The sequence below is a fragment of the Scatophagus argus genome, chromosome 8, assembly GCF_020382885.2.
Source record: "Scatophagus argus isolate fScaArg1 chromosome 8, fScaArg1.pri, whole genome shotgun sequence".
NCBI lineage: Eukaryota > Metazoa > Chordata > Actinopteri > Scatophagidae > Scatophagus > Scatophagus argus.
In genome coordinates this window covers 3,421,963-3,448,577 of record NC_058500.1, presented here as the reverse complement: position 1 = coordinate 3,448,577, position 26,615 = coordinate 3,421,963, and the positions used below count along the sequence as shown (strand labels likewise).

Below are 26,615 nucleotides of genomic sequence, written 5' to 3'. Positions count from 1 at the left end.
CTTCCAGCTAACCACCTCCCGGCTGCTGCGGCTTCATGTGTAAATGAAGATGTGAGAGTGGTAAAGATATTTCCATCAGACTCACAAAGAAACTGCAGTTTGCGTCTATCTAAGAATTGTTTCAAGCGTAACACACAAAATTATCCTCATGCAAAGGCCTGCATCTCATTTGGAAAGTGGATCCATTCCTCCCACTGGAGTAAGTTCAGACGAGGGAACGGTTTTTGCTTTTGTTTACATTCTGGAGTGTATAGCCGCTCTATGAGCACAGCTGTGCACTAAAAGCACCAAAGCTGGCATCAGTTCATGGCACTGGAACCGTAACGTATAGTTTGGCTTGGCTCCTGCGGATGGTTTATCCTACAGCTTCCTCTCCTGGGCAATAACTGAAGTCGTTAATGTTAAAACAGCTTCTCCTCAAACTGTTTCCACTACCTGCTTCTTGACTTAAGCAAATGTATGCGGGACAAATTCGAGCTGTGCGCTTCTGACCACCTGAAAACTTCTCGGTTTATGAGCACAGACGGCGATCCATCAGCTGCTGCCGGTCCAACACCTTCTCGAAGCTCTTAGACCTCAGCAGGCCTGTTGGTGTCACCAGATGATTTACCGTGCCAGGCCTTCAAGCTCGTTATCTTTTCAGAAATTAAGCTTTGACATACAAGAGCTATCAATACACTTAACAGCACATGTAGTGAGTCTTTAGGATTGTTTGCCGGCTCGGGACTCAAAGCAGCAGCAGCTGATCTCTTACACAAGAGATCCTCGTGTGATTTACAGAGAGAAGCTCGAGAAGCTCGAGTCTGAGACTTTTGTGTTTCAGGTGTGTGTGTGTGTGTGTGTGTGTTGACACATACCTGCCTCCACAACACAAGCTACACACGAAGCCCCATGTGGAAACAAGTGAGTAGTTTATGCTGTCTGATGAATCCAACATATCAGGACCCCCCCCCCCCCCCCCCCCCCTTGGATGTTACCTTATGTAACTTTTATTGCAATGGAGAATGTGTCCTCATGACTGCTGGGGTCAGTCTATGTGCTGGTGTTTTCTTTCAGGAAGGTATCAGAAGATGCTGCAGATTTCCAATATGAAGTGGAAACAAAAAGTGGTCTCTGCCCTCAGTGGGAACAATGGACTTCTCTGTCCTCCAGCTAATCACGGCCCCTTAAATGAACTCTGAATAACTACGGATTGTAGAAATGTCTCTCTACAGTCATTCGCGAAGCTGGAAGATAGACACACCAGTCGAGTAAATCGTGTTGGATACGTTTCGTGTAGTGAAGCTTCAAACTTCTCTCGCTCTCTCGCTCCTACAGCGCACAGTAATTTCTTCATCCCCACAATGAAGTTCTTGTGTGCTACTGTCTGAGAGAAGCCGCAGAAATGCCTTGGCGCGGGAGCTGGAGACGTCATGGATTCCTGAGTGTGGGGCTTTGCAGGAAAGCCCTGAGTCTCCGACATGGACCGGCTCCAGGTTTCCATGGCAAAGGCGCACAAACAGGAGGAAACACTGAGGGAATCCCGTTATTTTACAGCATTGGACCATTATAAACACCCAGAGCGGGGAAGGAAGCCGCTCTTGATACTCAAGTAATCCTCACAGAGCGCTAGGAAGGGGGACTTCAAACCAGAGCCGCTCCGCTTCGCCTCAAGCCGATTCGGCTGCATGTTTTCTGAAAAGAAAAGGCAGTTTGCGCGCAGCTGCTCTGTCGCAGCTGGAAGTTTTTGAACGTCTACAGAAGGTTTTTTTGTTCTACATGTGTTTCGTCTCCTTTGAACATTTTCAACCGAGAAGAGCTTGTCCTGCTATGGTTATTGGCGGAAAGTAATTTTTCTTTTTCTTTACTTTTCACCTTTTCTCCAGATGTTTAGAGAGACTTGGAGGCTGGCACAGTACCACACCATGAGGTCGATGGATCAAGGTACTGCTGAAGTGTTGTGATTCTCTGGTAATCAAACCCCATTTGATTTTTAATTTGATAGAGTTGCAGTGTTAGTGCTGTCTGTAGTGATGTGAGCTGAGATGTCATGTGTTCGCGATCCGTCTGGCATTTCAGACGTTGTTGGGATGTTGATGTTTGGGAAGCGACACGCTGCTGCTGCTGCTGCGCTTTAGCAGAGCAGCGCGTCTTGGCATCGATATTTGAGGGTGAAACAGGGTGCCAATTAAACTGCTATTATCATTATTGATTAAAAAAAAGGTTGACGTAAATTAAAACATGCTATAAAACTTCAGAGTTGCGTTCCATGACATCAGCAAGTACCTGAGCCTCCCTGGCAACTTTAGCGACTGTCACCATAATCAGGATTTTGACCCACAAACACAAACAGGCTCATACAAAGACTCAAACATGGAGCGAGTTTTATTTTTCCACAGAAAACCACAGAAATGATCGAGTGTTAACCAGCTCCGATACTCTCTCAGATTTATGTCCTGTCTAATGTGGTCATTTTTGTCGCTTCTGCTTCTGCTTCAGTCGTAGTCACGTTGAAATACCACACCAAAAATAGGAATGAGAATGGAAAGCTTGCTACGGTTTATTGTCGGTTTATTTGTTTTGCTGACTGAGCACACCGTAGCAGGCTACCAGCCCACTGGGTGCAAGTCCACAACCGGACGGAACGCGCTTGTATCTGTGCCGCGTCGTGCGTAAGTCTGGGGATTCCCTCAGGGGTCTCAACGTGTGCACATTTTGTCTTCTGTGAAAAGCATTGGCTCACGGATCTCATGAGATCGAGTGTGTGATGCGGTGATGCATGATGATTTGTCTCACTTCACCCTCTTATCGTCCCTCTGCCTGCATGTAGTGAAAAGGTCCCCGTTTTGATAGTGTGAAGTCAGGTGATAAGCAGGTGATGAGCCCAGTCTGCACCCTGCCGCGTCACTGCAACGTGTCAGACACCCGGGGGCAGCACCAGGCTGCAAAGTCTGTCAAAAGGCTCACAGCAGTCCGCTGGAAAGTTCATCACTTGTGCGTTGTTGTATCTCCGACGCATCGACGACCGCGGGAGGCGTGATCAGACAGAGAGATGAGCTCGAAAACTCTGCGTTCGGCGTGAAAACAGACCCGCCTTCATCTGAAAATAACTGCGGCGAGCTGAAACAGGAAACTCGTGCGCTTCGCCTCTTGCAGCTCACCGATGCATCATTTGACACTTTGAGCAGGTCTCCCAAATCCACATCAGCGCCGCAACACCTCAGCCGCGTCTCCGTCGCTTCGCCTGAACTCGGAGGAGTCGTTGGGATCACATTTAGACCGATGACCTCTTTATACGACGAGAAGGATTTGGAGGAAGAGCTCAGTCGAGTCCCCTGCCCCGATGAGGATTTGGAGTTTGAGTACCTGTTTGAATATGAGCCGCCTTGCAGCGACTTTGCGGGGGGAGATCAAGGTTTGTCCGAAGCTTTTTGGCAACCCGACTTGACCCCTCTTTTGGTTATTTGTTACCTCAAAACGAATAAGTGGCTTGCAAGCTTTATGTGAATGAAAAGAAAAGCAGGAAGTAAATTTGCCAGGCATCTTAATGAGGGTACCGACAGTAGCCATGTGACAGAACATGTCAACATGGTGTTTGTTTTATTCAAAACTTTTCATCTGCAGGTGAACTTATTTGTCATTTAATCTTTTGTGATGTAGACTGCTGTTTTGGAAGCGTCTCTGTATTTGTGGCAATGCTTGTTTTCCAAACATGTGTGATGATTTTTCATCTTTCCTCCCCTGCAGATGACCCCAACCTTGCAACTCACAAAGTCCTCAGTCCTGAGTCTGAGCAGGTTTTCCCCCTGGAGGAGGCCTCCCCGTACGGCCACAAGTCCTGCAGTCCCTCCTACAGTGAACACAACACCGAGGTTCTCACAGGATATGAGAACCAGGAGGCCAGAAACTACCTGGACAGTACCCGACCTGCAGGTCTGGCCCTGAGCCCGCGGATCGAAATCACCCCCTCCCGTGAGCACTACAACCATGGTCGGGACTCCCTGCAGAACCACCACCTGAACATTAGCCCCAGACCCACCCTCACCGTGCCTGGCCATGAAAACCTCGCCTACCGTGAGCCCCAGTGCCTGAGTCCCGCCAGCAGCAACTCCTCCACCAGCTGGCACTCGGAGAGTTTCTCCCCCTGGGCGTCTCCTTGCGTGTCCCCCAGCAGCGTCCAGAACCCCGGAGACCTCTGCCCCAGATTACAGAACATCCACACTGGCTCCCCGCGCACCTCCCCGGGCACCTCTCCTGGCACCAGCCTAGTCGAGGACGGCTGCCTGGGAGCCCGCTCGCCCTCCCCCAGACCTGGTTCCCGCTCCACGTCCCCACAGGGCAAACGCACCTACGACATGTACAGGAATCCAGGCTTAGTCCCTGGGCACCGCTCCCGCAGTCCCTCCCCTCACAGTGGCCATGAAGATCACAACACAGGCGCCCACTATACGCACAGCAGCCTTGCTGATGCCATGAATGGTTTTGGCACTGGACAGCCAGGCTTGGTGCCCACTAAAATAGTCAAGACGTCCAACCAGGTTTACACTCTGTACCCGGAGAACCACGGAGAAGGGAACTACTTGGTGTCCTGTGATCAGGACATAAAACCCAAACCTGCTCCAGAGCCTTTCTTTGTCATCCCCCCGATCTGGCCCAAGCAGCTGGTTTCCAGCATCTGCAGGTAGATTAGCAGCAAGGCCAGGACTTTTTTGCTAATGGCCAACTCATACCACACAAGATGAATTTACATCCTCTAAGGAGCACGACTTGAATGATTTTTTAAAAACTATTATTTCTGTCCTTTCCTGCATCCTTCATGTTCTCTAGCATCCCCGTGGCTTCTCTCCCGCCGCTGGAATGGCCGATCCCCAGTCGCACAGACCAGTATGAACTCCACATTGAGGTGCAGCCCAAGCCACACCACAGAGCTCACTACGAGACAGAAGGAAGCAGGGGCGCGGTCAAAGCGCCCACAGGAGGACATCCTGTCGTGCAGGTACGGCCAAAAACATTAAATGATCGAAGTTCTACGTGTCGTTTAAATAAACACCAAATTCTGAATTTAGTGGCACAGTTGAAAGTGCTGAACATGACAGCATGATGTCCGTTAAATTAGCCGTCCGGTTTAGGAGCCTCGGGCAGCCCTGATGGGACGGCTTGCGTGTAATGGTATTTCCTACTCATTATTCATTCAGCGGTGGTGTTATTGCCCAGGGCCAACTGTATGAAAATGACATTAATGTGAGCTGTGACTCTCACAGCACCTTTCCTGTTTCTCGCTTTTCTGAATCAAATCATAAAGCCAAAGCAGTGTAACCACCACCGCTTGCCTCATGACGAACCTCAGAACTGCTCTCAGGTCAGTGAGCCACACAGGCTGTTCTGCCTTCCAGTTTAACACAGCCTGCCGTTGCAACCCCTCTCCCCCACACAAACAGATCTGTGTTCATGCTGTCCCCGACTTCCTCTTACACACTGGTTTGTTGACTGTGTGGGTCTCGTATTAACAAGCTGACTTCAAGTGTTGATACACTCTCTAGAAATGTGTAAAAAAAAACAAAACAAAAAGTTGTAGTGCCGGTGGTTAAGATAATTGTAGGTCGGGAGGAAACAAAAAAAGTTTGTTGTTTCTCCTCACGACGTGGAATTCAAACACAGCATGTTGAGATTAGCTGTGACACGGTTAACAGCTGTCTCTATCGTCCAGGAATAGACTCAACTTCCCCTTCTCTGTGTTGCCGTGGCTACATTTCCAAGCTGTTTTTGTTGGTGATAGAAGGAACTTGTTGGGAATAAAGCTCCCCTGGCTTCTTTTCCATTTTCTGCCCATCCCCAAAGGCCTCACCCTGAGGTCAGTTCTGCCCGGTTTGCCAGGCCAATCAGATGGTCAGGCCTGGTTAGCCACGGCTGCACTCCTTCACCTCGTCGTTTGCTTCCCCTCCCCTCTCTCTCTTTCTTTCTCTCTCAGCCTTGCACCCTCCACTTTTCCTACGCTGCTCTCTGTCATGACTCACTGCTCCTGCCACTGCCATGACAACCGGCCGACCGCTCACATGGCCTGTTGAGTGTTTGCAGTCGACTTCCTCTGTTTCGCTCTGTGTGTCTGGATATGGATACCTGGATATGGAGCCAGCGTGCTCATTCATGTTGCCATAGTTTCTGTTCACATTCAGCAGCTGTGCGAAGTCCGTCAGTTAAATCCTCAGAGATCAGCGTTTCTAACATGTGGCTGATGTACACGTTGACGGCAATGAAAAAAAAAGGTCTTAACCGAGGGGGAAAAAAACCTTCTGCAGTTCTTTAAGCAGATGGTGTTGAAACACATCAGATTTTGAAAGAAACTCGTGTTTCTCAGGCAGACAGGTTTACTGCTGTGATGTTTTCTGCAGTCAGAATCATCACCAAAAAAGTACGCTAAAAGAAGTTGCTTATAGCGTTTGCCGCTCTGCATCCAGCTCTTGGTTGTATTCAGTGACAAAGGTTACGCACTACACTGTTTGCACAAATACAGCATTTAGATGCAAGTCGATGCTTTGTGGTTTTTGCAGGTTTCCTCAGGAGGCACTCTCCAGTTAAAAGTAGCACCTCTCTAACGCTCTGTCTTCAGTTCACAACGTCACTTATCTGACGCTTTCATTTCTGCAGCAGGATATTAACACAGTCAGGCCGGGTCCTTATGAAGGTTTCAGTCCTCTCAGTGAAACACGGGACCCCTGCTGGGTCCTCCACACACTTATGACAGAACCAGTATTTCTCAGATTTCAGTTCAGGATTGCATAAATAAGACTCATGCTTTCACACGTGGCTCTGATGGAGATTGGCCACCTCTGGGGGAAGCAACATCTGGAAAGTCAGAGATAGAACAAGCAGCTGCTGGAGAAACACGACCAGTTTAACGTGACTCAAACGTTTCCTTCATTCTGTATCTCTGTCTTCTTTCCGTGTCTGCAGTTGCATGGCTACAGAGGCAAGGAGCCACTTGGCCTGCAGATCTTCATTGGTACAGCTGATGAGCGCATCCTCAAGCCTCACGCCTTTTATCAAGTCCACCGCATCACTGGCAAGACGGTTACGACCACCAGCTTTGAGAAGATCATCCACGGCACCAAAGTGCTTGAGATCCCCCTGGAGCCAAAGAACAACATGAAAGCAATGTGAGAATCTAATGATGATGTGCATTTGAATTCTGAGCATTTCGAAATTGTCCATCCCCAGTTTTGCTCACATGTTTGTCCTCTCTCACAGAATCGACTGTGCTGGGATCCTGAAGCTCAGGAACGCCGACATCGAGCTGAGGAAGGGCGAGACGGACGTCGGTCGGAAAAACACCCGCGTTCGTCTTGTGTTTCGTGTCCACATACCTCAGCCTGGAGGACAGTGCGTCTCTCTCCAGGTGGCCTCGCATCCCATTGAGTGCTGTAAGCAGCCAAACATAAGACATTTTCACAGTATGATACGTTTTTTGTGCTGTTTCACCTCATCTCACAAAAAGTGCTTTTGATTTATGAATCCCTCATGTGTGCTTCCTGTCATACTGCAGATGTTTTCATCAGGTAACAAAACTTAACACAAAGTAAACATTGTAAAAAAGAAAAAAAAAAGAGGAACCCACATTCAAATGAGTTTGGAGCCGGGCTGATAGTCCAGACTGCGGCGCACAAAGATGTCTTTATGCATCCAGGGCTTCCATCCAGTCAGCAGGCGTTGCATGTGTCAATGTCTGTGTGCCTGTTTGTATGTGCACAGTAGTAAATTCTGTGTTTGGGTACATCAGTGCATGTGTACACAGTGTTATTAAAGCATCTGGTGTGATCAGAACTCAAACAAGAAGGCCCTTTATCTAGCTTTGACCAACACCCTGGTCAAGACGTAACGTTCATCATATCAGTGTGACACAGTTTGCGTGCAATATGCTCCGGTCGTCATAAAAGAATCATGATACAGGACATAATATCATTTTATAATGGCCATTTCACATCTGCTTTCCAATCACAGAAAGGGCAGGACTGCAGTGTCTGAAAACGAACGTCAGAATAATTGCCCTCAGTGAAAACAAATCAAGCGTGAAGTTGCTCGCGGTGACGCCCGCGACACATCTGTCAAGCAGACTGTGTGAGCTGGTGTGTTTGAGGAGGCAGGGCCGCTGCTGGTGTCATCCGCCTTGTTTCATCCTCTCGCAGCGTAGCAGCGTGAACAAACCTGTTAAAAGGTCACAGGGTTGTTTGTCGACGCCTCAGTGGAGTTTCAGCTGTGAACTAATGGCTGACAATAAGCTACAAGTCCTGAGAGTCTGTGCAGTATTTTACTGCTCAGTGGGAGGTTTAAGCTTCCCCTGAAGTAAGAAGCATTCATTGTAGATCTGATTGCATCAGAATCAAACCTGTTCCTCATATTTCATCCCCTTCCTGTACAGTAGTTCACGGTACGCAGGACGAGGAAGCCCGTCCCTTTACCTCTCCGACGGTGTGATGTGGCAGCATTGCAGCTTATTGAAAGTGAAAACGAGGGTTGTTACTGTTGAATGACTCAGCATCACCTCTTCACTGTGAAACACCGTCAGTTCTTGGTAATAAGTGCACTTGTGGGAAATCAGTACAGAAAGCTTTGAGGCGAAGTGTTTTCTCAGTATGATCTCGGCTTGAAACTAACTAACTAACTATGATTTTCAGTCCTTACAATTCTACGGGTTTATTTTTCGATTCACTCGTTCGTTCTTTTGTTAATCATTCAGTTTATGAAATGTTTATGAAAAACTTCCTTCAGGTGACATTTTTTTCTTGCTCCTAAAGGCCAAAGTCAAAGATGTGCAGTAATAATAATATACAAGAGAAATTACAAGAGAAAACCAGTAAAACCTGACTTCGGTTGGCACAGATCCCTTCAGCGCTGTGCTGCTTCGTGCACTAAATGAATTCCTCTGATATGAGTGTGTGTGACAGCAGATGTATGTAACGTAACACACCGGCCGTCTCTGTGTGTCCCGGCAGCCCAGCGTTCAGCACACGAGCTTCCCATGGTGGAGAAGCAGGACATGGACAGCTGCTCAGTTCTGGGAGGCCAGCAGATGATCCTGACTGGGCAGAACTTCAGCTCCGATTCTAAGGTCATTTTTTTGGAGAAAACCCCGGGTGAGTGGCATCCCGACTCCTCCCCTGCATCACTCACAGGATTACAATCCCGTTTTCAGATCACTTCTAGGTGACCTACAGCCACTGAATCTGTGCGGTCTTTATGTTGTGTGCACCTCTCAGCTCTGTGATTACTCAACAAAGCGTCACAATAACACCACAGTGCTAGTGATACCTGATGACTCAGAAGCGGCCATGTCCGTGCAGCAAGTGCATAGTTTTCTCATTTGTCCACCATCATTGTTGCCACATTGCCTATTTGCATGATCCGAAAGATAAGCAGCACTCATTCACTTCCCTTTGCCCTTTTCTTCCTCACTGACTTCAGTGATGTCTTATCGCCGCTCACACGGGCCTTTTGTTGTGTGATTAATAGTTCTGCGTGCCTGACTCTTAAAGGAACAGTTCGCCCCAAAAATGAAAATTCAGTAATTATCTACTCGCCCCAGTGCTGATGAAAAGTCTGATTAATATTTCTGGGGCTTCACAGCAAAACAGCATCGCAGCCTTCTCCCGAACAGCTGAAGACGATGTGAAATCCAAGTCTCTGGAAGCCCCTTAATGATTTTGAAGGTGTGATTTACACCACATGTACAAACGTTTGAGCTCGTTCACCCGCTTCAAACGAGGTTTAAGTTTATTCTTGTAAAAGATTATAAATAAAACAAAATGGAATCGTTTTGGATTAATTTGCAATGGCTGCAACATAATCCTTCAGTCAAAGTCCTGTTTTTTTATACAAGTAAGACTGAGTTGTTTTGGGTTTATATCAAGTAAGTGTTGAAGGTAGGTTTGTATTTATCACCTGCTCTTAATAATGACCACTTCTAAGTCTGCAGTTCTCAGCCTCTTGCTGCTTCTTGAAGGCTCTGTGGGGTGGACAGTTTAGTTAAAATACTCGTGCTTGATATTGTGACTCACTGACTCCACTGCTTAGTGCTTGGCTTTTTTTAATTCAGGCACTCCACTGCATACCTCAACTAAAACTTGGACCCACGTGTCCCGGCAACTTTCCTTTTTCATTTTTCTTTTTTTTTTTTCCTGTTTTGCCTGTCCGGGGTTCCCTGCCGCTGTGTTACGACACAGTAATGGATAGTAAGACAGACAGACGGAAAAAGAAACCTTACCAAAAGGGTTTGCCGTTATTTTGGAGAGTTTCTGTATGACACAAGGTTCTGGACCAGAGCAGCTGTGAAATCCCTCTGAATGAAAGACGGCTGCCTCTGGCTGGAGCTCCCCTGGCTCTTGTGCTCGGACATTGAGGCTTGTACAGAGGAAAGGAAAGCTTCCCCGGCCAAGTCAAGCCTGCTCTGGCTTTCTCTCCAGCTCCCTCGCCCACCCCCCCCTCTTTCCATCCCTGCACATAATTATCTCCAGAGAGAAAACAAGAGTCGGGGTATCCCTGAGAGGGGAACTGCAACAAAACACAAACAAACACAAACGCCAAGAAGGCAGTAGTTGTCACGTTTTGTGAGAGACATGGAGAGAGCTGGTCATAAAAATAAGGTTAAGAAAAAAAGAAGAAAAGTTGGCGAGGTGTGTGGAATCCCCCCTTCCTCCTGCTGACTCATTTAAGCCATGTGTTTGTGATTTACAGTTTGACAGAGGGTTTCCCAGCTAACATTCAAACAGTGCAGCACATGTCGTATCATGTGTAGGGGCATGTGGAGTTTACATTAACAAGCCTGTTTGCTTTCCTCTTGTTCACCTAAATGACAGCTCAGATGTAATCTGATGAAGTGTGATGTAACAGAACATCAGCGCTAACCGGTGCAGACGTGGCGCAGGGCAGGGGCTCGCACTTCCCATCACATGATCCGACAGTGTGGTGTTTCTGTCAGCCTTGGACAGCAGACGGGGTGCATTTCACAGCCACGTCTTCCTGATTGATGGACTCTTGTATGAGTGGAGCCCACACAGGGCCTCTACCTGCAGGAGGAAGTGGTTTTAAAAGTGATATTATCTACATACACGTTTTCTGTCCACATGTATTATAAATCAGGTGGGCGACATCTTGCCAGACAAACATCATGGGGGCTGCAGAGTCGAGGCTGTCTAGGCTGTATCTGAATCAGTGAGATGAAATGAGCCAAAGCTTCGAGGCTGGCAGAATAATCCCACAGTCTCACCTTTTAAAACAATCAGCTGGACGTACTTTTCTGCAGAGTTGTTTACCACATTGTTTAAGATTAGTTGTTTTCTTTCTTTACTTCTTTCTAGATGGGCAGCAAATCTGGGAAATGGAAGCAACGGTGGACAAAGATAAGAGCCAGCCAGTACGTATTACACATCTGTCCCTCAAATACGCAAACAACACCTGTAAAACAATCCAAACATGTCATGATCTCACAGTTCGGTTTCAACCGTAAAGATTCACTTTCAGTACATAACTGATCATTATCTTGTAGAGCATGCTGTTTGTGGAGGTGCCGTCCTATCGCGACACATCTGTCTGCCATTCTGTCAAAGTGAACTTCTACGTCATTAATGGCAAGAGGAAGCGCAGTCAGCCTCAACATTTCACCTACACACCACTGGCAGGTAAAAGCTTCCTCTCTGGGCTCATACATTATATAGACAAAAGTAGGTGCTGGATATTAAGATTTCCCTTCACTGGAAGTCAGGGGCCGAGCCCAAACCCTGAAGAACAGCCCCATACCACACCTGAAATCAATAATACAGAAGTGTGTCCCAATACTTTTGTACATATAATGTATCGTACTATGGGCTTTGGATGTGAGGTGATTAGATGGTTGTTACTATTACTGTGTGTAAAAATGGTTTCAGAGTACACCCTGCTCCCTGTCTGTACTCTCAGCCATCTCTTTGACTTCCTTACAGCTCCATCCATTAAGACAGAACCCTTAGATGAGTATGAAGCAAACCACATGGGTTTTGCCATGCCCCAGATCCTGGGCTTATCCCCTCATTCCTACTACCATAACCAACGCGGCGTCCTCCATCCAGACAACGGCCTGGTCTCTGGCATGGCCTCCTGCCAGCGTCTCAGTTCCAGCCTTGCAGGCCAAGATGCACGTTTCCAGCAGCAGAGCCCGGCCATCGTCTGCTCCCGCAAGAGTCTGAGCAGCAGCCCTGGCCTTTACCAGCAGACTGGAGGGATGATGCCCGACCCCCACCGGTCGGTCCTGGTGCACACCGGCTCCCCGGCTCAGTCTCTAGGTCACATCGGTGCAGGCCAGCACCCTTCCATCATCCAGTTCTCCCCCACCAACCACCACCTTCTTCGGGCAGGCGACCATCAAGCTCTCGCCGCTCCGCAGCCTGACAACCAGCAGATCATCTACTGCGATGGCTACTCCCCACAGGCAGCCGCCGCCCACTCACCAGCACCTCCCCAGGCTCAGGTAGCAGTGACCCACCCACAGCACTACCCCACCGTGATCCAGCAGCAGCCCTATGCACAGAAGGCACAGCAGAAAGTCCGGCCTCCGTCTGGCCCGGGCCAGATGGAGACTCCAGGAGATGGACAGAGGAGGGTGACGGTCAAGGAGGAGAACTTGGACCAGGCCTACCTAGATGATGGTGAGTGTAAGTTAATGCTTTAATACTCTGTGTGAGTGGTGGTGTTATCAGTGATGAAGTGAAAACATGTTGGCAGATGATGAATATGTGCAATTCCCTCTCTTGAAAGAGATGCATGATAAGAACAGCCAACAGAGCAATGACTTTTCCTTAGAACAATTCAAGGATATTTACAATATCTCCTTTGTACACGCCCCGGCTTGATCTATGTGCTATAGTATCCCTCTGAACAAAGCCAACAGATCAAGCTGACGCTGTTAAAACAATCCTTGCCAGGAGGTGTAGTTATGTTCCACTAAAAGTGGAAATAACAGCGATTGTGAGTCATATGTTTATACTTATGCTTGTCAACCCCATTACCCTCTGACAGAATTAATGTCAGGCCACATCCAGCAGCAGAACCTCTTTCTTGCTGTGGAGTTAAAGGTTCTCCAAACTACATTATGTTTTACAATGAAATGACTCTGCAAGCGGCCAGGTGAAGTTTGCAGACGGTTTGAGGCCGTCATCGACCACTGAACGATGTTCGTTCTGCCGGTCATACCGCCACACGTCAGGAAACGAGCCCCCCCCCCCAACTCGTGTTAAAGACAGAGACGGAGGGAGAAAAAAGTGTCACTCTCCTGACCGGCTGGACATGTTGACACTGTTATGAAGTGAAAAACAACTTCCATGGCAACCATTGTCAAACAGTGGAACGGGCTGCCTGGGAGAGCTGGGGAAAGCCTCTTTGTTTGTTATAGTTGGCTGGGGCTTCTCTTTGGCCTTGTGCCCCTCGATTCTGTGGGGGAACCCACCAGAGGATTAGCTTTTTTTCCGACCACGGGATTCTGCCAATCTGGCACAAGAAATTCCTATTTGCAGCTGCTCTCCTCGAGAAATCCGACCCGATCCCTGTAAGATAGCGGCAGGGCGGAGGGTAGTTTGCAGGAAAAGGGAAGGGGTTGTGCGTCTATGTGTGCGTTTCAATGGAAAAAATGAAACGGCCAGCAATGGAATTTGTGTTTTTTGGATGGAACTTGCAGGGTTTCGCCCCACAGTAAACAGCAACAGGGCTGTGAGTTGGTGAATTAACAAGGAGTTAGAGGAACAGTCAAACTGGGCCTCCTGTTTGATCCTCCCATCTTCTGAAGGTGATGACGGCCAATCGGCTCCCCAAGGTGCCTCTGCATCTTTGTTCAATTTGAGTTTTTATTCAAGTAGCGCGTTACCTTTTCCCTGGAAATCTCATAAAAACTGATTGCAGAATTAGCGGTTGCTTTCTGAGTCTTTTATCCTGAGAACTGCAACATTTAATAGCACTTCTATAATACCACATCCCTTAACGTCAAAACCTTACAATGCATAACAGTTACATTTGGATAGTGTTGCTTATTGCTGCTAGAGGTGATAATCCACCTACTCACTTTATTTAGTGAGGAACAAAGGGGGATTTCCCGATATTGAAAATCTTTTTTTTGTTTTTTGTTTTTTAGACAACTGGCGAAAAGATAAGCGTGGTCGAAAAAAATCCCCCTGTGTTTGGCTGCAAAGGTGTTGAAATATGATCCTGACCGCAAAACGATCATTTAAGTTGGGACCATCAAACACTTTGTCACCAAAGTGAGACTGTCAACATTACTCATCGAGACATGTTTCAGTCTCTAGTCATTTTTGAAAAAATAGGGTGAAGCCACATCCTGGTATTGTCACAGTGTTGTGGTCGTTAACTGTCACATCTCAAAGTGCCTCAACTGTGTCAACTTTAGTGAGGAGCTTTGAAATGAATGTCAGGTATTTTCATTTCATACCAAAACCTGGCTCATGGTCTCTCCCACGCAGGCGGCGTGTACCTTCGGGTTCCCATGGCTCCTGCTGATGCTCGAAAATCCAAATTCTGCAAATATTGGTCTGAAAACTCAGATTGCAGATTCGTATTTGTTTTGATTTATTTACTGTATGTGCTCCAATGAAAAAGAAATCTGTTGGAGCCTGGCTTGCCTTTGGACCGCATAAGGCAAAGAGTGTCTGGCATACCTCACCGTGTGCCACATGGTTTGTGAAAACTGTAAAAGAGCCAATGGCACAGGCTACAAAGGCTGAGTGTGGCATATTCAGAGGGTGTGGAATAAAGCCCAGAGGCAGTGGAGCAGGTGAAATTATTCCAGCAGGTGGAGATCAGGGCAGGAGAGATAAAGCACACAGCAACAACCTGGTGGACCTCCATTAGTCTCAGCTCACTTGCATCCCATTTGAAACGCTCGATCAAATACACAACTTAGCCATATCCAGCCATATCCAGGAGGTGCTACGACCGTAGTGATGGGCGTGCGACGGCTATTTCGTTCCTACGTTTCATCCTCAATGAGAAAATATCCCAGATTATAGTCAAACTACAAAAATATCAAAATAAATCTAAAATATGAGCGGAGTGTCAGTGGTGGAAGAAGTACTTACAAATTCTGCTTGAACCTTCAGTGCAGAACTTTTGTCTCCCCTTTCAGGCTGTGAGAGCAATTACACAAACTGTGTCAACGTGCACACGGTTGCTCGTCCCTTCTGCTCTGATAAAGCAAACTTTGCTAAAATTTGAAAACTCCAGTGAGTTTTCTGTGACAGACTTGATCAGCTCGTTTGGTAACGGCTCTGCGCTCCATGTTTAAAGGTTAAATATGTGACATTCACTGCCGCTGGATGGAGCAGCAGCAGCATCTCAGAACAAACAAACGCGTTCATCAATAAAGTTGGAAAGAAGGAAACAAGTAAAGAGCCCACACTGCTCACAAAACTCAGATCAAAATGGATTTTTGTTACTACACATGAAATTTTGTGTTTTTCCTCTTTTAGCTTTGAAACAAAAATTTATGCCGCCATTTTGTGTCCTGCTTTGAGACTCACAAAACTCGAGATTTTGAAATCAACGACAGACTCGCTGTACGTGTGAATGTGTGAGCTTTGTTTGAAGACAGACTGTGGTTAGACTGGTGGTTAGCCCTCAGTCCACTTACTCTACTTTCTCTTTTCTATGGTTTCCAGCTTCATGCTGTCATTACAATCCCTCATCAGCAGCCTCTCTTGAATCTCTCCAGTCATATGCGACCCGTGAACATACCGTACGCTCTCCTGCAACACAAACACACGCACTGTATTAACATGCAAATACTTGCAGACACAAACACACACGCATTCCAGCTCGCAGCAGGCAGCGTGCAGCGACTGAGTCAGCTACTGTACGCCGTGTGTCTTTATCTCCTCCCACCGCCGGTAAACAGTGCAGCTCGTTGGTGCAGGATCTCAGGAGCCAGACACTCACCTATTGAACAGACTGGGCCGAGTGTTCCCCGTGCCAGCCCCAAATAGGCGCTCCGTGCCAACCCTTCATTAGCCTCAGTAAAGCCCCACTGTATGTTGCCCCACTGCGGCGCTCCTGCTGCTTCTCTGAGCTCGTTTTATGCTCAGGAAAAAATCCTGTGGAGGAGATGAAAGTTTCTTTAAGGCGTTAGGTGTCAGAGGGAATTCCACTACAGACTAAAATAAACATGGACGCTGATGTTGTGACGACAGCAGAGCACACAGTTTGGCTGCTCCTGCAGTTTTGTGACTCTCAGATGCTGCTCTGGCTATAAAATGCGCTCAGTGTTGAGCTGCTGTAACGGCTTGTTTCTTTCTCACATCTGCAAATGATCAGAAAGAAAAGGCAACCGTAGAGACCAGAAGGGAGTCAGACAAAGATCGGCTTGTTGGATGGAAAGAGAATCTGCGTGTCTGATTGCTTAATTAGATTTCAAAACACTTATTATTTCCTATCCACCGCTTCCTTTGCTTTCATTTGCGCCTCTAGAAACTTCAACCTCGTGACAGTTACTTTTTATAGCTAGTTTTGTGGCGCGCTGTTCTGCTCTTCACGCTGCCTTCTGCTCTGAGGCTGCTGTGGGTGAGATGGTGTCCGATTTCATTTCACCTGTTTGAATAGTTGGAGCCTTTGTTTCGCCATTATGTAAATCGAGGCTTTAAATAGAGCAAACACAAGCTGGCTGAATGGAGTTCCTCTGCGTCTATAATGAGGCAGTGCAAGCCAGTATTTTTCACCCTCCTTTCATTCTGTTCAGTTTAAGGCCACATGTCTGTGAAGATTCTCAGTTATGCAGGTCCAGGTAGGTCAGACACCTGGGTCTGTCAGAACTGAAGAAGCCTCTTGGATGAGAGGTTAAACGTCTGCCTTTACTCAACTCTACGGGGGTAGTTTAAGGCAATATTTTTATTTATTAGCTTATATTGATTTTCCCATTAGTTAATAGTTCATGTAAATAACTGTTTGACTATGAGGCTACAGCTGGCAGCCGATTAGCTTAGCATAGTTTAGTATAAAGACTGGAAATGAGGAGCTAGCACGGCTCTGTCCAGAGGCGCCCGCCAGCACTTCTCAGGTTCCCTATAATTAGCACATTACATATCCAACAGATTGTGATATCGATCGATACTGGAAGCATACGTGTGAAAAAAGTTTCCGAACAAAACAGGAGCAACAAGCACAAAACTATGGCAAGATTTGCATTTCGACAACTTCAACAACAAACCGCTGAATGAAGCACCAGTGCTGATATTCAGAGTGCATTTCAAACCTTAGCTGAATGGCCCAGTCCCAACGTGTAGCTCGTTACCGTGGTTACCAAATCACAGACACGATATGTTCAGTAATGGCTTGGTTGCAGGCAAAGATCTTTTTTTTTTTTTTTTGACCCACTTTGAAATACTCATGTTACTCATCGACCCTAATGAGTTCCCTGAGGCACAGTGGACGCGGTGGCACCGGCCCATAATGCACCAGTCAGCCAGCGCTCACAGACAGACAGACTCACAGTAGGCTTCCAGGCCGGGGTGTGGACGGCGGGGCGTATCTGGAGAGATGGCATGTTACGCATTCTCGTCGTTCCTTCCTGCTCTCCGCCGGGCTACCTGTTGTGGCTTTTAGCTGTGTTGTGACGGAGGTGAGCTGCCTGACACAGTCACAGGTGGTGGTGGTGGTGGTGCAGCTGCTGCTTGCCTCTCGGTGTTTATTTTATCAGCACACACGCAGCAAAGCTTCAAATGGTCACGCGTTGGGGGATATAAAGACTCTGACTTATTCAAGCCAGAAATTCAATATGTAATTCTGCTTTTCCGTGAGCGGCAAACATGTTTTACATTGTGATTCTATTTTTAGAAACATTACAATGAAAGTTTCCATTTCAACCCTCTTTCTCCTTTGTTGGTGTGTATGCACACACACACTTGTGATCACCCCAGCAACAGGAAGTAATCACACATACAGTAGGCTCTTGTATAGCTCTACCTCTAGTGGTTACTCAACATTAATGCAGCTTTTTTCAGCCTTCCATCCACACCCTGCACAGACGTGTCAGTGATCAGTGATCAGTGATCAGGAGGCTTGTGTTTCAGCCCTTTGTTTTCCAGATTATTTCATTGTGAATCGATCCCGCCACTGTCTGACATGCTTTTCTTCCTTTGCTTTGCAGTGAATGAGATCATAAGAAAGGATTTGACCGCCGTTCAGGCCAGAGGGCAGACATAGAGGAGGAACCCGGACAGGAAATGACAACATCCCCCCGACTCACACACACACAGACACACGCGCACACAAAGCCCAGAGAGGTGACGCACATCCACCAACAATCAGACCTTCTCTTCCTCATTTTCTTTTCCCACAGAGATAGAAATATCAGCTCCCGACTCCTGTGTTTGCTTTGGATGTTTTCCTGCAATAAACAATTTCAAACAGAAAAATTCATCTGAACCTTAACGTCAGCAGGTTTCCAACAAAGCCATGACACACAACGGGGGAATGTGCCTTATTGTTATGATTTTATTTTCTGGTTGAAGTTGAGATAAAGTTTTTCAAAAGAGATCAAATGGGGGCAGGAGATAAACATCATCAACGTCAGCCATGCTGTTCAGGCAATAAAGTCACACCTGTTTGCCTCGATGGTCATGTTGCATGCAGCAAGTTGACATCTTTGTGAAATTTCTTAATGAAGATAACCGGCGGGTCAGCAGTCTGACGTCGTACCGAGAACACGATAGATCAGATATTTCATTAGTCCAAAAACTTGTCATGTGTTTGTTTAATTCTTCTCGCACAAAGCGTGTGTTTTGTCTGTGTGCATCCTCGTATGCAGTTTTACATGAAAAGACTTAAGCTTACATGCCGATCATCTCATTTTTAGTGCAGTTATCTAATTAAAGTGAAGCACACACTTGCCTTAACCGCATGAAAAACTGACTATTGTGACACCTCCTAATATGCACTGTTTTCAATAGCGAGGGGTCAACTTTAATGCATTTTTATATCTGAATCATGTGAATAATGTTCCATTTTATATACTGAATCATATTCAGGTGATAATGCCAAAGTGGGGCCTGTGGTGCGGCGGCGACGGCTTTGGTCAGCGTTTTAAATGATTTCCGCGCTCGACTTGATCTCTTCTTCGGTCTTGCACTGAAAATGGTTGAAAAATGGACCTGGAGTCTGGTTCGTGCAGGCTGAAGTGAGAGATTTCATACAGTCCCGTTTAAAGGTGGTTTTCTTTTTGCCTTTTTTTAAAATCTTTTTCAATTCTTTTTTTATTTGCTCTTAAAGCTGATTATATCGTCCGTTGAAAGCGAAATATTCCAAAGCGTATGTTGTGTTTATCGTTTCATGTATAGTTGAATTTTGCTTCTGTCCATAATGACAGTCGGTGTACTTAAAGCTAAACGCCTGCCTATGCAGAAGCTTCATGCTTGCTGGTGTAAAGAGCGCACATTTTATATTCTGTTGTTATACTTTATGCACACTGTAAACACAGATAGGAGAAACGCTTTGTGTATGCAACTTGCTTTAATGAAGAAAGGGAGTAGCTTAAAACTGTTTTTGTGATACTTGTAATATTTCACTGACTGAATTGGAGTCCATTGAAAGCACCAAGTGCCAACTGCATGACTGTAAAGAGGAAAACTTTGCAAGTGAAGCAGTTAAAAACACACAACGTAAGTCAAATGTTCTAAATCGCAGTGTTTCATATTTAACGTGGACCTGTTTGATAGAAAATAAGATTTTATTTTATGATATTAGTAAAGCTAATATTGATCTGTTAATGATATTTCTCATTGAGCCAGTACAGTACAAGTGCATTTGACATTTCTTGAATGTAATCTTTATTAAATGATTTTTCCCCTTTTCTGTAAATATCATTGTTATTGTCCATGTCTTAAAGTTTGAGTAGACTAATTTAGAAACAATTTGTTGTCTGTCTTGCACCTTTACGTGTCTCTTGTGTTTATAATACAGACAATGTTATAGTTATCATCATTTTATCCGTTTTATTACAGTGTAAAACGCTTTCAGAAGGGAATTATGATTACCTAAAACCTAAAAGTCTCCCTTTAACAGATTATATTTTTGTCCATACAATCTTTGAAGAAATCTTTGGTAATGAAAAGGTTATTAATACTGTCTTATTTTATTTTTCCGTGTTAATAGTTGTCATGTATTTGTTCAATTTTGAGTCCTCTACACTTTGTGCCTCTTTGAGAAGTCTCTGTTTTATGCTATTTTTGTATCCTTAAAAGTAGCAATAAATAATAACCGCATACATCGTGATTTGTTCCGTTGTGTCGTTCCTCTGTAGCTCCTCTCATGCATGACTGCATGTTTGTCATGACCTTAAACGGGCCCTGAGCTTCGTGTCTTGTCAGACAGACGAGGCTGCTCATCTGTGCGGCTTCTTTCTCTCTCTGCGTGCTGCATTTTTATGAGAGGGAAACTGAAAATGAGTCCCTCCAGCACGGACACTGACTCACCCAGAGCCCCCGAGGCAGGAGCAGAAGGACTCGTGGGACACCCGGCGTGTTTGCTTATGATTTATGCAACATAAAAACACTCAGAACTTAGAGTTCAGCCTGTTGATGTGCTGTCTGCGCAGGCACACGTGTCCGTGCGCGGTGCACGCGGCCTCAGTCAGCGTCCCAAACAGCAACACCAAGGGGACGCACATGCCCGGAGGCTGCGGTTGCTATGGAAACGGCATGTTTGGTGCTTGGTCCCCCCCGTGTCAGGAGGAGGGCTCTGTGAATGAACCTTGTGTTCAGGAAGTCTCTGGTTATGACATCACCACGGGAGAAAAAGCAGCACGTGGGCCTGTCTTCACGAGCCGTCTCACACGGCCCAGTCATACAGATGATACGCCGCGGTGACTCACGCGCCCTTTAGCACCGCGTGGTGTAATGAGTTCGGCCCGCATGCAGATTTACTGTGTGAAGGCGAACAAGAATGAGCTACATGATGAGCCTGGCATTTCATTCAGCTGGCTTTTGTGTTGTTTCACACACACAAAGAAACGAGATGAAAAGGCTGAGCTCATCCTGACAGCATTAGCTTTGCTTTAACTGAATTAAACCCCACACATGATAAACTGACTGCATCACTTCGCACAGGAGCCTTCTCTTCCGCGGGTTTTCAAAGTGTTACAAGTGGAAAATGACATAAAAAGCGACGGGGTCAGCGGCAGAGCAACAGCATAACGGCCTGTTTGTGCGGAATAAAGATGACATTGTCCATCTGGAGACGCTTCCAAAAAGTCCACATCATTTTCTCAGAGACATGAGTCACTTTCCTCAGGTGTGTGAGGAAGTAGGTTGTCTTACTTTAACCTGTTGGGTGGAGGACAGATGGAGGACAGGCAATTTGCTTCAAAACATTATCCAAACAACAGCAATGCTTAAAAACGGTTACCTTAGAGATGAGAAACTCACGCTGGAAACCAGCTCAGACGCAGTGTGATGATAATACGTTCAGTCAAACTTTACTCCATAAAGAACCTCTTGGGCAAATTAAATGCAAAACGAAACAGAGGATGTAAAATTAGGATTCAGAGACAAACGCACACTAACACAACCAAAAACAAGCAATTAAAAATCTAATTATTACACATTAGTGCACAAGATGGAATTGATTAAGGTTAAATAACATAAAATAGAACAAGTGACAATGATCAATAGTAAAATGATAAACCCCCAAAAATATGCAACGCCATAAGAAAGCCGGACACACGTGAGTTTTTCGTTTACATTTAAAATGATCGGCATTTCCAGCCTGGCTGGCTGCAGCTGTAAGCAGCCAAACGAGAGGAGTCAGAGCAGCTCCATGAACGGAAAGCATCTGACGGACTGCGAGGCCACGTAGCGCCTTGTAAACAAAGAGCAAACACCGGGCGGACGCTTCGTGTCCATGTCCGGTATTACAGTGACAGCTAGTGTACCTGCAGGAAACGAAAGGCGGGCGGTGAGCCCTGCAGGCGGCCAGCAGGGGGAGACAAAAGGCCGCGCATGTCATTCAGGAGCACCGGGAGCTGTTCAACCGCACTCCTCTGGAATCAAGAGACAGTCACTGAGGTGCACGGTGGAACAGAAGTGCTCCCGCTGCGGAGTAATACTTCAGCACTGTGTATTTTTACCAAACTGTGTCACTCCAGAAGTGCGGATTGAGTCTACTGAAGCACAGCAGCTGCTTACAAAGGCCTCATTGTGCACACAGCTGTACGCTTTATGCAGCCTTTCCAGAGACACGTCTGCGACAACTGCAGCACATGTCATGTGTCCTAATGAAGTGCTGAAATGCATTTTCTGAATATGAAGGCAGAACCTTGAAAAGGAAGCCTGAGCCTCCAGCCTTGGCAGAAGCTCCGTTTCATTAGTGTCAGGAGGAGGCACCGGAAAAGCAGCTTTGACAAACATCGCAGAGCCTCTTCATCCTCAGCAAAATAGAAATTTGCGAAGATCAGTCAGAGTTACATGAACGTTGCATTTTCTAATTAATCTCCCGACTTTAACCTAAGAGCATCAGCGAACGTGTCTCAGCACACAGAGCGGGATTTGTGTGCTGATCAGCGGTCTTACAGGCTGTAAAGCCCCGTGAGGCAAAACTGTGATTATGGGACCAAGTTAGACGACACAAGAGGCTCAGTCTGAAGCCTTTTATTCACCCGAATCTCAGACGACTTTAAACGGAACACATTTTACAGTCAGCACCACAACTGCAGCTCTTTGTGCCTCTCAGATGAGCTGAGCAACAACGAGCTCTCTGACTGACACACGACGGGAACAAAGGAGGGACACATAAGGACACTGAACCCAAATGCAAACACATTCATTATTTTAAAATGAAAGGTGTTTGCTGTACCTTTTAGCGCCTTTGTCATCGTGGCTTTACTGCAATTAAAGTATGAATTCATATCACACGTGCACATAAGTTAATGTACTGTGTATTTATTTATATGTGCACATATGTACTTGTGTATATGTGGAATTTTTAAGAAAAGGGAAGAAACATTTGCTTTATATGTTTTCTTATCTTCTGTCGTATTTGTGATTTTGCCAGTAGTCAGCTGTTTGAAATCCATTTCCCAGACTGTACTGAGTGCTGACATTAACATGAAGGCTTGACAGAGACGTTAGACTTTGTTTGACTGTTTTAACTCACACATGTCAGTTTTCAGCTCAGAGCATTTGGCCCTGATCAGTTACAACATATTGTCAAGTCAGTGTCTGCTGAATCTTCTCCTTTATGCTGGAGAAATGCCTCGTCATGCTACATTAAACACAGGACTGTCGGTGTAATTAAAAATACAGTAATAACACTGTATTTTAACACTGTACTAACAACACTCTGCACCGCCAAAGGCCCAGACTCGCTGCATGTCACAACACAAGCCGCTGGTCGAGGCGAGCAGAGGCGAAACGCAAGCAGACAGCGCGGCGAGCCGCACAAACAGCTCCAGTGGTTTATTGTTATGCATTGGGAGCAGTCGGTGAAAAGCCACTCCTGCTCAGAGGTGAGCGCTGACATCAGCTCTGAAGTGTTCCTCATGCTCGTTAAGTCAGAGGCGGTAAATACAGCTGCCGCCCACCGCCGACACGCTGCTCCCGGTGCTTCCTTTCCTTAGTTCAGTGTCGCAGCTCCCGCGTTTACATAATGCGTTATGACAATATTCATAAAGAAACTTTGTTTTAAAGTAAAGGAACGATCTCTGTGGTGGAGGTGAAGACTGGAGATGTTCTGCAGTGGGATGTTTTATGACAGTAATTATAACACACTCAGGTTCAGTCTGACAGATATCATAAGTCCACCTCCTCTGACGTTGTTCGCTTTTTCTTTTTCTGCACAGACTTCCCCTAAACATATTTCTTATTTCACTTTGCGTTGTAATTTCCCGTGTTTCCCAGAACGACTAAGAGCGGCTGCCAGCAGGTGTGACCTTGATCAAAGGTGGGTGTTTCGTGCGTTGTTTCATTCTCTAGTTTCTGAACATGCAGATAATGACAACCTCACACGAAGCAAACAGCATCTTGTAGTCAAAATGCACTGTTGAAGATGAAGAAATTAGTGTCTCGGCCTGTTCTGCCATGGACTCCTCTGTTCAACTGTGAAGCGTATTTGTTGATGTTCTGAGACTAAGAGACTGAATCTAAATGTTAGTTCTTGCTTTTAATGATTAGTTTGGTTGGTCTGTTGGTGGCACCACTTTGGTCCTGACTGAAACATCCCAACAACCGTCTGGTTCAAAAGAAACGCCCGTATACACGTATACATCACCATTACGCCAACAGGGACTTTGGTGGGACTGCATCCTAAGCACATGGTCTTTGGTGGGGATTTGGTGCCCCCTTTGTGGCTGTTGCAGGCTTTGGTTTTTTGTTTTTTACCCATTCATGCAGTAGAGCATTTGTGAGGTCACACACTGATGTTGGACCAAAAGGCCTGGCTCACAATCTCCGTTCCAGTTCACCCCAAAGGTGTTGGATGGGGTTGAGGTCAGGGCTCTGTGTGGGCCAGTCAAGTTCTTCCACACCAAACTCATCCAACCATGTCTTTATGGAGCTTTGCTTTGTGCACTGGGGCACAGTCATGCTGGAATAGAAAAGGGCCTTCAACAAACTGTTGCCACAAAGTTGGAAGCACAGCATTTTCCAAAATCCCTTTCTGGTTAGTCACAGATCAATTTGTTGTTTGTTTACAGCGTTGTTATTTGTTTCTAGACACCATAGAATCCATATCATATTGATGGTGCGAAGGCGTTTGCTCACAACAGGCTCTCGTGTTGCCGTCCATGAAGTGCTGCCTGTATGTCAAATTACATGAAGTCTTGTCTTTGTGGCCGCTCACATTTCACAGGCACTCAGTTCATCTCAGGAGGACTAAAGTGGCATCAGTGGTTTCAGCTGGAAATTAAACCATTTACCAGCTACTTCCTTCCTCCCCGCAGGCCCGACTTATCTCTCCCTGTCACACATATGCACACTCAACGCGTCACCGTCACACAGACACGAGGACGTTTCAGGAGAAAAGGCTACCGAAATTGTAACCTTAGTGGCTGAAGTGCGAAACCTAATGAATTTTCTGTATCGTTATGCGTATGATTTTGTGGTCTTTAGTCATATTGACATATTTTGACTTTCCTCTCATTAAGAATCCAACTGCCCCCGTCAGCTTTTTCTGAAAGTCCATATTGTCTTCAAGAAAGACTCAAAAAGGGAGAAAAATCCATCTGCCGAGCTGAGAACAGACACCAAGGGCCTCCTGTTCCTTCATCTCACTTATACATTGAGTCCGACACCTAATTATCGTCCAGCAGACAGCGCGTCTGATAGCGAGCATCTGAGTCCAAATGGTGTGAGTAACCTTGTTCATGAATAAATAGCACGTTTTTAATGACAGTCAGATGGCAAGAAATCAAATCGCTTGTGCTACCATCCTATGAGAGATCCCTGATGGTCAGATAACAAGGATCGGGGCAAAATGAATGCACAACATGTAGCTTAGAGTTCACATTTAGAATCATTTAATGATGATGAAATGATATGAGGCCACTGCTGAGTTAAAACCTTGGATCCCAGGGAGGTCTCCGCAGCACAGACTTGTTTTAACCAGGCAACTGTGGATTTTTATTGTTATTCTTACTGAGTCATTTTGAAAGCTCATCATACGCTCAACAGTTCCTGAAACAGGGATAAGAATAATAAGAATAAGAACATAAAAATAATAGCATATTAATGCAGCCAGGTGCTTCCCACGCTCGAACGTTGTGCGAATACTGACGGTGAAAGCGTTCACTTAAACACCTTGTTCATCAGTACATGTTTGGACATAATTACCAAGCAGACAACTTAAAGAAAGGACATTGTTATACCCATAATACACGGCCGATGATGACTGTTATCAGAGGAAGACATCAGAGAAACAAAGGGCCCCGTGAAATGGCACACAGCAGAGCAGACAGAGGAAGGCCTGCACAGATTGCACAGAGAGGGGAGCTGTTATTTTGCACAGCTATAATCAAAGCCACAGTGATCAACAGACCTGCTGAGTTATAAGCTGACATCTCCTTAGCGCCGACAGCAGACGTTGACTTCTCACACTTGGGGAAGACTTACAGACTACAGACAGGCCGAACAGAAGGAAAGGAAGAGAAAGAGAGAGTGAGAAAAGGAAAAAAAAAACAACTCAGCATGGACGTGTTCTTCCACCCTGCAATTCATGTTTTCTTTTTCTCCTTTAATCACTTTGTTTCTGTGAAGCCGAATCTAAAAAAGCAAAGAGGCTTCAAATAACGCTGGAAACAAGAGGGGCGCCGGAACCAGCTTTACTGAATTAATTAACCCTGACTAATTGGATATTCAGAGAATCAAAGCCCCTCGACAGGGACGGGTCATACTCAGTGCTCAGTCAGCAGACAGATTTGCATTTAGTCTACAGCATATTACTGATATATGACTTTACAGCAACGATAAAGTCATTCCAGCATTTGACATTTCAAAGGTGTACCCACAAGACCAAATCTACAAAATAGGACTTTTTGCAGTAAATGCTGTTCATATAAACTACTAATCACATGCCTTTACATAGCAGACACACTCTCCAACTCATCTTTCAACTCTGTCACATAGCAACAA

The 26,615-nt window shown here is 46.0% G+C and overlaps 1 protein-coding gene across 3 annotated transcripts; it reads left to right on the top strand.

Moving 5' to 3' along the window:
• Positions 1-1,409: 1,409 nt before the first annotated feature.
• Positions 1,410-20,268, top strand: nfatc2a (nuclear factor of activated T cells 2a). 3 transcript variants are annotated; one of them, XM_046397210.1, is made up of 11 exons: positions 1,410-1,743; positions 1,866-1,923; positions 3,727-4,660; positions 4,807-4,975; positions 6,931-7,133; positions 7,225-7,397; positions 8,967-9,107; positions 11,328-11,383; positions 11,516-11,648; positions 11,949-12,656; positions 18,146-20,268. In XM_046397210.1, exons 2-11 carry the CDS (start codon positions 1,866-1,868, stop codon positions 18,199-18,201), a joined length of 2,631 nt encoding a protein of 876 aa, XP_046253166.1. In that variant the 5' UTR covers positions 1,410-1,743; the 3' UTR covers positions 18,202-20,268. The 3 variants fall into 3 exon arrangements, with proteins under 3 accessions (XP_046253166.1, XP_046253164.1, XP_046253165.1); XM_046397208.1 differs by lacking the exons at positions 1,410-1,743; positions 1,866-1,923 and adding an exon at positions 2,436-3,394; XM_046397209.1 differs by lacking the exons at positions 1,410-1,743; positions 1,866-1,923 and adding an exon at positions 2,437-3,394 and having other exon boundaries at positions 11,949-12,650.
• Positions 20,269-26,615: the final 6,347 nt, after the last annotated feature.

What these genes read in the sequence shown, in the direction of transcription:
- nfatc2a (XM_046397208.1), top strand. Translation starts at nt 3,262, where the DNA reads ATGACCTCTTTATACGACGAGAAGGATTTGGAGGAAGAGCTCAGTCGA. An exon ending in GAGGACATCCTGTCGTGCAG is followed by an intron (nt 4,976 to 6,930) that starts GTACGGCCAAAA and finishes CCGTGTCTGCAG; the next exon opens with TTGCATGGCTACAGAGGCAA. An exon ending in CACCTACACACCACTGGCAG is followed by an intron (nt 11,649 to 11,948) that starts GTAAAAGCTTCC and finishes ACTTCCTTACAG; the next exon opens with CTCCATCCATTAAGACAGAA.